Source organism: Microchirus variegatus (genome assembly GCF_963457635.1).
Source record: "Microchirus variegatus genome assembly, chromosome: 2".
Lineage (NCBI taxonomy): Eukaryota > Metazoa > Chordata > Actinopteri > Pleuronectiformes > Soleidae > Microchirus > Microchirus variegatus.
The window spans coordinates 4,917,902-4,929,357 of record NC_139803.1 but is presented as its reverse complement, the minus strand read 5'-3'; the positions used below and the strand labels follow the sequence as shown (position 1 = coordinate 4,929,357).

The following is an 11,456-nucleotide window of genomic DNA, read 5'->3' as shown; positions in this document are numbered from 1 at the left end:
AGTAGAGTTCTGTTTAGTTGACTTCTTTTACTGTGACCAGATTTCTACTTATTTTAACTGCAGTTATTTGTAATTATTCCCACAATGAATATTGTTATTTGTCCAACATCATCCTGTTTTACTTTACTGTGCAGCCTGTGACACTGTCACACTCTTTCTACATGGACCTACTTTTTAAAGATGACAATCCATTGCAACACAATTAGCTATATACTGTCTATTGTGTCAAGAGAAAGTTTGTGCATAATATAATGTTACTGACTATTCTTTGGGATCATTTTGAATACTGTACATGTTCCAAAGGCAGCAGAGCTTACCTAAATAACCTTTTACCTAAATTAAAGATCAATCTAACATAAGTTAATGGGTTAATAATTTCGATGGTGTAAGCTGTTGTCAATGAGTTTGGACCGGAAGCCAGGGGCTCTTATTTTGAAGGCCATGGTGAAAGAGGAAGTGAGGTGTATAAGAGCAAAATTGACAACACCGGAAACACTCGTCTGTGGTTGTTGTATTGTGAAAACCGCAACCGGAAGTCGCGTGTGCCAGTGAGTGTCGTCGGCTTGAGTAACGGTAGCTCGTCTCCGCTCATCCGATTGTCTCGGTTTGTCCCGGTTTGTCTCGCGTGCAGCGGCCGTTACTAACGGTAACGGACGGGGCGGGGTCTGTTGTTTTAGAGCCGCGCGACTGACAATGCAGGCTAGCCGGCTAACGTTAGCCTAGCTGTGTTTTAAATGGGAATTAAAGATGATCGCGTCGCTGTCGAGAGGAAGTTTGCTGGACGAGGTTCTTCACGGCAGCTTTAACGAGGTAACGTTCGTGTTGTGTCCTGTCTTTGGTTAACGATAACTCACCGATAATAACTGCTAACTAACTCCTGGTGTGACAAACAATCAATTACCATGACTATAGGTCACTATACGTCCACACACGTCAGTGTTGTGCTTGTGTTTCCGCTCACATTTTCACAATTATAACTATTTAATTTATAATAATGACGAGGAAACAAGTACATTAAAGGTACATGAGCTGAACTCTGGATAATAATAATAATAATAATAATTAGAACAATATTTGGGTGAAGTTTTGTGTTGTGTGGCGAATTCTTTGTAAGGTAACCCAGACAACGAGCTGTCACGTGATGTAAAGGTGAAGGGGGGGGGGGGTGTATGGTGCCCCAGTGTCCCCATGTTCTCATGTCTTCATGTCCTCATGTCCCCATGTCCCCATGTCCTCATGACCCCATGACCCCATGTCCCCATGTTCCCATGTTCTCATGTCCCCATGTCCAGAGGTGGACATAGTACACAACTTCATTACTTTAGTACTCATGTCCCCATGTCCTCATGTTCTCATGTCCCTATGTCCAGAGGTGGCCAGAGTACACAGCTTAATTACTTTTGTCCTTATGTTCTCATGTCCCCATGTCCAGAGGTGGACAGAGTACACAGCTTCATTATTTTTGTCCTCATGTCCCCATGTTCTCATGTCCCCATGTTCTCATGTCCCCATGTCCTCATGTCCCCATGTCCAGAGGTGGACAGAGTACACAGATGCATTACTTTTGTCCTCATGTCCCCATGTTCTCATGTCCCCATGTCCTCATGTCCCCATGTCCTCATGTCCCCATGTCCAGAGGTGGACAGAGTACATCGCTTCATTACTTTTGTCCTCATGTTCTCATGTCCCCATGTTCTCGTGTGCAGAGGTGGACAGAGTACACAGCTTCATTACTTTTGTCCTCATGTCCCCATGTTCTCATGTTCCCATGTCCTCATGTCCCCATGTTCTCATGTCCTCATGTCCCTATGTCCCCATGTCCCCATGTCCCCATGTCCCCATGTTCTCATGTGCAGAGGCGGACAGAGTACACAGCTTCATTGCTTGAGTAAAAGTACACATACCCCTTGCTAAATTTTACTCAAGTAAAAGTAAAAGTACTACAGCCAGTTAAGAAACGTGTACTCACGGTTATGGATAGAAATGCATTGGAGTAAAGAGTACAACATTTGCCTCTCAAATGTACTTGAGTAAAGTCATGAGTACTCCCCAAAAATGATACTCGACTAAAGTACAGATCCCTCTCAAGTACTCAAGTAAATGTACTCTGTTACTGTCCGGCTCTGATCATGTCCCCCTCAAATCATGACTTTTTATATTCTTATAACAACAGGATAGCTGAAAGAGGAGGCAAAAATATAGTGTCATGATATCTGTCTTCACAGACGAAAAGAAGACATCTGTGCAGGATTTCTCTGTTTATTCACAACACGGAGAACAAAGGTCATGAAGTGTTGACCTCGCTGGACAGGGACTGTTTACTTTAGAGCGAGGAAGGACGACAGTATATCACCATATGGATGATCTGATCCACCTCTGGTGACAGTAAACTGCAGCGCACACATCATCTGTGACTGTGGAGCTGTTTACAACAGTAACATTTAATAGGCAATGGGACAATAGGCCGAACCTGTCCCCCCCCCCCCCCCCGTCCCAGTACAACAAAGAAAGGAACTAATTTGGCCACACTCTGAACTGTGTGTGTGTGTGTGATGAACTGCAGCAGCAGCTGTCAGCCTATGTTTCCTGGGTGAACTCACAGCTGAAGAGGAAGCCGGAGCTGAAGCTGATCACAGACCTCAGACGTGACCTGCAGGACGGCGTGGTGCTGACACAACTCATCCAGATCGTTGGTAAATACAGGACACACACACACACACACACACACACGTTGCATCACACACTTACACAATGAGCCTGACATGTTCACAACCATAACTATAATAATATAATAATCTGTGGTTATGTTTGGATCATATATGGACAGCCGGTGAAGTGCTGCAGGGCATCTATGAGAGTCCCCAGAACAAAGAGGAGAGCAGGAAGAATGTGGAGCAGGTCTTACACTTTATTTCCTCCAGGCACATACGCATGCCACACATCTCTGCTACAGGTAACACACACACACACACACGTTTATTCTTTGTCGCTCTTTATTTTCGTTCTTCTTCTAACTTCTTTCCCTCTCTGCAGATATCGTCGATGGTAACCTGAAGTCTGTCATGAGGATCATCCTGGCTCTGGCTGCACACTTTAAACCCTCAGCCAATCACAGGTCTGCAACGGGAAGCGGGCGGGGCATGACGAGAGGCCACGCCCACAACCCTCTCTCCACTGTTGCTTTAGCACAAGGGGCGGCGGCGGCGCTGGCGTCAGCACGGTTCGATGCTGCACAGCCTGCACGCATCACACGCCTCCACAGGTCTGTCTGTGTCTGTGTCTGTGTCTGTGTCTGTCTCTGTCTCTGTCTGTCTCTGTCTCTGTGTCTGTCTGTGTGTCTCTGTGTCTGTCTGTCTGTGTCTGTGTCTGTCTGTTTCTGTCCGTGTCTCTGTGTCTGTGTCTGTGTCTGTCTGTCTGTCTCTGTGTATGTCTCTGTCTGTCTGTGTCTGTCTGTCTGTCTGTGTCTCTCTGTCTGTGTGTCTCTGTCTCTCTGTGTGTCTCCGTCTGTCTGTCTGTCTCTGTCTCTCTGTCTGTGTCTCTCTGTCTGTGTGTCTGTCTCTCTGTGTGTCTCCGTCTGTCTGTGTCTCTGTCTGTCTGTCTGTCTGTCTCTCTGTCTGTCTCTGTCTCTCTGTGTGTCTCTGTCTCTCTGTCTGTCTCTGTCTGTCTGTCTGTCTCTCTGTCTCTCTGTCTGTGTGTCTCTCTGTCTGTGTCTCTCTGTCTCTGTCTGTCTCTCTGTGTGTCTCCATCTGTCTGTGTCTCTTTGTCTGTGTCTCTCTGTCTCTGTGTCTCTCTGTCTCTCTGTCTCTGTGTCTCTCTGTCTGTGTCTCTGTTTGTCTGTCTGTGTCTGTCTCTCTGTGTGTCTCTGTCTGTCTGTCTGTGTCTCTCTGTCTGTGTGTCTGTCTCTGTGTCTCCGTCTGTCTGTGTCTCTGTGTCTCTCTGTCTGTGTCTCCATCTGTCTGTGTCTCTGTGTCTGTGTCTGTGTCTCTGTCTGTCTCTGTGTCTCTCTGTCTCTCTGTCTCTCTGTCTGTCTGTCTGTCTGTCTGTATCTGTGTCTCTGTCTCTCTGTGTGTCTCTGTGTGTCTGTGTCTCTGTCTGTCTCTGTGTCTGTCTGTCTCTCTGTCTGTGTGTCTCTGTCTGTCTCTGTGTGTGTCTGTGTCTCTGTCAGTCTGTCTCTGTCTGTCTGTGTGTCTGTCTCTCTGTGTGTCTCTGTCTGTCTGTGTCTCTGTGTCTGTCTGTGTCTCTCGTGTCCTCCAGGATTCATGGGTCTCTGTGTCTGTCTGTGTCTGTCTGTGTCTGTCTGTGTCTGTGTCTGTGTCTGTGTCTGTGTCTGTGTCTGTGTCTCTGTCTCTGTCTGTCTCTCTCGTGTCCTCCAGGATTAATGTGTCTCTTCTGACCACTGGTGGACAAACACATCCTCACACGTGAATGAATCAATAATGCTGCTTTGTCCGCTCTGTTTCAGCGGCTTCGGTCTGGACGCGGAGAAGAACGTGTGCGTCCGTGCGCTGGTCAAACAATATGAACGAGGGTCACCTGACGAGCACGACGGTCCTCAGATTGACAGGTGATACAGGACACATGTGAGACATGTGATACATGTATACATTTATATGTACAAAACAACACGGCTGTGCATCACAACAATACAGACAATAGACAAGATGTAAACATTTGAAGGTGGAGGTCAGAGGTCAGGGTTAGGATCAGGTAAGTAGTTATTACGGTTAAAGTAAGTCGATAAGAGTGTGTGTGTGTGTGTGTGTGTGTGTGTGTGTGTGTGTGTGTGTGTGTGTGTGTGTGTGTGTGTGTGTGTGTGAGTGTGTGTGTGAGTGTGTGTGTGAGTGTGTGTGAGTGTGTATGTGTGACAGAGCATATGACCCAGGTCTCGGAGCTTCAAACATTCCTCAGTAGTCTGTGTGCTGATTTGATGATTTTCACTTTGTTGACGTTTTCACCTCACGTTCGTGTGTGCGTGTGTGTGTGTGTGTGTGTGTGTGTGTGTGTGTGATGTTCTAATGCTGACCTCGCGTCACAGTTGTGGCTCAGTGATGTGACAGATTCTGTGTTTTCTGAATCGGTTGCCATGAGAACATTAGTGTAGCCGGAGGCAGGGGATGGGGATTGTCATTATTTTTAGAAAAAGTGATGTTTCCAGAGACTCTGGTGCAGAGTGAGACACTGATATGAACTCAGAGGTAGTATTATTATTATTATTGTTATTATTATTATTATTCATTATTTAAGCCGACTATGGGGGGGAAGCAGATGAAATGGTAAGATCTGATGCTGTGTGTGTTTGTGTCTTCTTCTAAACTCTCGTGCTTCTCTGTAATAAATGTATTGATCAGCGTTTTTTTGTCCTCGAGTCTTAGCTCCGTCAGTCCACTGCCTCATCCAAGAGCTCCACCCAGCAGCCGCTCACAGGCATCACCAGAGGACCAGTGTCCAGAGGAACAGTGTCCACAGTGTCCACAGCAGCAGAGCAGAGGTCAGTTGTGTCCTGTCGCTCAGCAGCAGAGCAGAGGTCACGTCACTGCCTGGACATGTGTAACTGTGTGTGTGTGTGTGTGTGTGTGTGTGTGTGTGTGTGTGTGTGTGCAGCTGAGTCATCTAATGTTGTCGTGACGTCATGGGAGGATTCTGTCAGCGAGGCTTTGGAGAAGGAGGTGCAGGAGACTCGCAGAATGGTCTCTGCTTTACAGGTACACTTGATTATTTAGAGTTTTCTCTCTTTCATCTGTAGAGAAGCAGGATCACAGAGGACTGGAGACGTCAGAGCAGTGTTTCAGTTCTGACGGTAACTCTTCAGCCTCGTGTTATTTTCAGATGTAATCATTTAAAAACACGTGTCAGACAAACCTTCCTATGTGAGCTGCTCACTACTTTACTAACAGAATATAAACTTGTAAAGTTGTCTTTGGCTTCGGTAAAAAGTCAAACTCTGGTGTGTCACATGTTTGTCTCGTGCAGAATCTGCTGCTCCATGGTTCACTGTCTGAGGACGAGAAGGACGTCGTCTTCACTTTGGATCAATGTGACAGTGAACAGCAGCTGGTACCAAAACTCTGTCCTTTTTATTTCACTTTCTCTCCTTTTCCCCCCAGTTTCTCTCTCTTTTTAGTGTTTTTTTATCGGTAAATTAAAACTAAAACTCTCTTTGATGAAGGAGTTTGTAACCGTACATTTAGTTATTTATCATATCTCTGTGTCTCTGTGTCTATTTTTTCCCCCAGTTTCTCTCTCCTTCACTGCTCTGTTACACAAGCTCATTGTGTTCAGTGCAGATCACATTTCTGTGTGTGTGTGTGTGTGTGTGTGTGTATCAGTTTCCCGTCTCTCTCACACCTGTACTGTGGTGGTGGTGACGCTCACTCTCTGTCCTCTCTCTGTCCAGATCATCGTTCGCAGTCGTTTGGACCAGAGCATGGACGAGGCTCAGGAGTTAAAGGTAAACGACTCTTTTTAAACTCTTCATTTGTGTGTGTGTTTGTGTGTGTGTGTGTGTGTGTGTCAGGACTGAGAGAATCAACTCATTGTTCTTTACTTTAGAGAGAACTGCTGCGCTGTAAGCAAGAGCTGAGGAACCTTCAGGGAGTCAAGGTAAGACAAAGAAAAAAGGTTTCTGTTACACTCTCTGTCTTCTCTCTGTTCATACGTGTTCAAGTCTTTGACTTCTCTTGGTTCATACGTGTGCAGGTTTCTGACTTGTCGTCTATCATACGTGTGCAGGTTAAAGTCTTTAACTTGTCGTCTATCATACATGTGCAGGTTAAAGTCTTTAACCTGTCGTCTATCATACATGTGCATGTTTCTGACTCCTCTCTTCTATCATACGTGTGCAGGTTTCTAACTTGTCTTCTATCATGCATGTGCAGGTTAGAGTCTTCTCTCTTCTATCATACGTGTGCAGGTTAAAGTCTCTGACTTCCCTCTGTTCATACGTGTGCAGGTTAAAGTCTTTGACTTCCCTCTGTTCATACGTGTGCAGGTTAAAGTCTTTGACTTCCCTCTATTCATACGTGTGCAGGTTAAAGTCTCTGACTTCCCTCTGTTCATACGTGTGCAGGTTAAAGTCTTTGACTTCCCTCTGTTAATACGTGTGCAGATTAAAGTCTCTGACTTCTCTCTGTTCATACGTGTGCAGGTTAAAGTCTCTGACTTCTCTCTGTTCATACGTGTGCAGGTTAAAGTCTCTGACTTCCCTCTGTTCATACGTGTGCAGGTGGCTCAGCAGCAGAGGCTCTGCACTCAGGAGGCCTCCATCCTGCAGATGAAGCAGGAGCTTCTCAGAGCGAGCATGACGAGAGATGAACTCAACAACCAGAACGTAGGAACTATATTTATATTTATATTTATATTTATTAACGTGGAGAGTTTTCTGGAGCGTCAATGATTGTGTTTGATGATGAAACTGTTGCAGGCAGAGCTTCAGTGGAAGCTGGAGGAATGTAACAGACTGCTGAGTGAATGCAAGGTGACTGCTCTTTTTCTAACTTTAAGATGAACAATGTCACTTCCTGTTATCGTACACACACTCATGTCTTTGTTTGTTGTTGCAGAAAGAGACGGGAAACAAGGACAGACTTGTACAACAACTCAAACACAAGCTGGAAGAAAGTCTTCAGCAGCAGGTACGTGAGTGAGTTCACTCTGAGTGGAACATGAAGACTAAAAGTTTGTAACCATACTTTGACTTCTTTTATTTGGAACATCTGCAGAGTGAGCTGCAGAGAGAGCTGCAGCATAAGAACAACATGGACAGAGATCTGCAGCATGTGAGTGTGTCTTTACTCTTCATGGAGAGTTTCAGGTGTGAAGTTATGTCACTGTTCTCACACAGTTTTGTTATTGTTTGTGCTTTTTAAAGATTTCTACCAGCACAGAAAACAACGGGTGTTCTTACTCTGGAAATGCAGCTCCATCTCTGTCAGATGTAAGTCATGTTTCTGTGGGTAAAGCTCTTTAATGACATATATATATATATATATATATTTACTGTGTATATGTTGACAGGCAGAGGAGGTTCAGCTTCTCAGAGACTCTCTCAGGAGTTTGAGGAACAACTTCAGAGACCATGACCCACAGCATCACACCCTGGACACGCTGGAGCAGGGCATCGCGTCGCTCATGGACAGAGTTCATGTTCTCCACACACACAGGGTACACGTACAAAGTTCTCGCTTCTTTAAAATCACATTTGGTGATTGAATGAAAGGGTCTTCTGCAACGTTTGTTCCACTTGTGCAGGGAAGAGGCAAATCTCCAAGACGCAAAGGTCAACACGCGGACTCTGACTCGTACATGTGCACAAGTGAGTTCTCCTAAACTCTTCCCAGCAAACACAGAATAAATCAAGGCTTCGGTGAACCCTGTTTGTGTCGCTCTGTGCAGAGGTTTCTCAGTCCCTCGGTTCTGGATCTGCAGGCTCCACCAAAATCCTTTATTTCACTGGAAAATCACCAACACCTTCAATGATCACGATCCCCAAGAGGTTTGTGTACATGTGTGCACATGTACACACACTAATGACAGACACAGACTCACACATGCTGCTAACGGGTGTTTTACTCCCCCCACACACACACACACAGGCTGGGCGAGGTGACTCTGAAGGACGTGAAAGCAGCTGTGGATCAAGAAGGAAACTACAGATATCACTTCAAGGCTCTGGACCCCGAGTTTGGCACTGTCAAAGAAGAGGTACGAGACTCGGAGGCTACAGGATGTTGAGAGGAGCTTCTGCTTTCATGGTTCAGAGGTCATCATCTGCTCCTGTGTTTGTGCAGGTCTATCTGGACGGAGCAACAGTTCCAGGCTGGGAAGGAAAAATCGTGGCGTGGGTGGAGGAGGACCGTGGTGATGAAAGGTAACATCATCATTGTCTCTGTCTTTGTTGTGTGACCGTCAGTGATGAACAACAGCTCCTTCTTCTCTGTGTTTCAGGCCGTCATAGATTCAAACTGAGGGTTTGATGCTCGCAGAGGAGCAAATAATGGACCTTATTATTTAAACACTGTAAGACGTCTGGTACTAAACCAAGATCTGCAACATGGGAGAACTCGGTGCCTTAGAAAAGAAAGACTGCAGCATCAAACATAGACTCAAACTACAACTTATATTCAGAAATAACTACAGTTGTGTGGTTTTCTGAGTTGTTTTTTTAATCCCTTATACACCAACACCACCACATACGTGTTTCCCTCTCTTCTTTTTACTGTTGTACAATTAATGTAAAGTCAATTCTTTTAGTCTCCGTCATTACGTCGTGCTGCAGAACCCACTGATCACACACCAGCCATCACTGCAAGTATTAACTCATGTATTATGTACTTATACAGTATACTGTGTACTCTGTACAGTATACGGTGTACTGTAACACACAACAGTAAGAGTAGGAGTTTGTTCTTGTTAAAAATACTTGAATGTATTTCAGACTGTAGCACAGAACAGTAAATAGAAATGTTCACTGTGTTGTTGTTGTTGTTGTTGATGATGAAATGGTTACTTTACATACGTTTGAGCTCAGTATTTTCACACTGAGGTGATGTGGATGTGATAAAGACATTTAAAGAGGACTTTTGTCCACAAACACTGGACCATCCCACTATTTATGGACTGTGTGTGCGTGCGTGCGTGCGTGCGTGTGTGTGTGCGTGCTTGAAAACAAACGTGTTCTTTCAGTCTGTTTACTTCTTCCCGTGACGTTTGCCAGCTGAAATATGCATCAGTCTACTGTTTGAATGCCATAACTGCCTGTACTGCAACATGTACACTTTGACCATGACATGGTTATTTAGCATTTATTTGTATATGCAAAAATATGCATAGTGTTTGTTTAAAAACATCTTTGTTGGACGTATTTTGTAATAAAATGTGTTTTGTTAAAAAATAAATAAGCTGGACTTTTTTATGGCCTTTAGGAAGGTTTTACCCATATGAATGTCCATGAACTAAAAATATAGAATATAAAGATGTATAAAAGCCTGTGTCCATGTCTGTGGACACTTTTACACACGTGAAAATTGCGTTTTGGGCCCAATGATTTTTTGTTGGTGCAGTACCCAGAGTGGCCACTATGACAAAATGGTGGAGCTACATACAGTTACATTCATGGGCCGTTTATCAACTTCTCTGTACTTTTCTGTACGAACGCTGCCCTCTGGTGGACACTGCGAGCACATACCTAAGATCCACATTTGTGATCCACACTCCACACCACACCACATGGCGGCGGTAATGCGCCAAATCGTTGTTTATCAACCGCCAAAAACACCTCGAAGAAGAGGTGGCGCCGCTCACCCTTCACGATAACCTCCGACAACGTCGCTACCAAACTATAAATACGTCATATCGTAATCCACAAACCACATTGTTTAATTTTAAATGACTAATTTCTCGCCTCAAATGATCTCAAAACTGCGCCCCGGGACACAGAAAAAGAGTTATTTCAGGTTTATATTTGTTTTCTCTGCCGCCATGTTCCGACGAAATGCATTCTGGGTTACAAGGCTTTCCGAAGAAGGCTCAAGTCTACACGCGGACCGTTTCTCAATATGCAGACTTTTCGATAGCACTCGCGTACTTTTCGGTACGGAAGCACACTTCTATCTTCTTCTCTGTCAGAGGAAGTACAGCTCTGTTTGGTGTCATGTGCTCTACTGCCACGGTGTGGACTCTTCTGTAACTGCAGTAAAATATTACATTTCCGGACTGAACTTTGAATTATAAAAGATGGAGTTTTGATTGTTAGCGGTAGTGTTTTATGATATAAACATTTGAATGCCCACACTTTACAACACTCACGTAGATTTAGCGATAAAACGAAGCAAAACGTAAATGAAGAGAAACATTAAACAAAAACTTGACGGAAAAAAACACTGGGAGGAGGAGGAGAGAAAAGGAAGATTAAAAACAATCAAAGGTAAAGCGAGTGAGAGACATTGAAATAGAGTTTGATTTAAAAGGCAAATATTATTACAAAATAACAATTATTATTATATATAATATTACAACGACTGACTGTTACACAATATTATGTCAATTTCTTAAAAATCACAAAGTTGATTGAGAGGATATAGGTTGGGACACAAGTTATATACGTTATATGTTTGTGTGTGTATATATTTATATAATTGTAAATAAATAATGTAATAATGTATAAATAAATAATAAAATATAATATAATAATAAAATAAATAATGTAATGTAATGTAATAAATGTAATAATAATATATTCATAAGCTGATTTAACTTTGTTTTTATATTTGCATGACAAAATAAGCTGTACATGTTTGTATTTTGAGACACTTTAATAAAAATAAAATACTGCAAAATAAATAATATATTATTATGAAATATGTAATAATAATATATGTATACATACTCAGTCACTCAGGTTCTTTTGTATATATATGTTTTTAAATCAAACTATTATAATGTCTCTTTCTCTTTATTTA

General features: G+C 43.5%; 1 protein-coding gene across 1 annotated transcript; it reads left to right on the top strand.

Moving 5' to 3' along the window:
- Positions 1–747: 747 nt before the first annotated feature.
- On the top strand, positions 748–9,696 carry LOC310943385 (dixin-A-like; the record flags this gene model as incomplete). Its single annotated transcript, XM_083908940.1, has 21 exons — positions 748–810; positions 2,564–2,693; positions 2,828–2,953; positions 3,034–3,262; positions 4,463–4,564; positions 5,373–5,488; positions 5,602–5,702; positions 5,971–6,054; positions 6,395–6,448; positions 6,550–6,600; positions 7,223–7,327; positions 7,421–7,474; positions 7,560–7,631; positions 7,719–7,775; positions 7,868–7,933; positions 8,014–8,160; positions 8,248–8,311; positions 8,392–8,491; positions 8,592–8,700; positions 8,787–8,866; positions 8,944–9,696. 21 exons carry the CDS (start codon positions 748–750, stop codon positions 8,951–8,953), a joined length of 1,920 nt encoding a protein of 639 aa, XP_083765066.1. The 3' UTR covers positions 8,954–9,696.
- Positions 9,697–11,456: the final 1,760 nt, after the last annotated feature.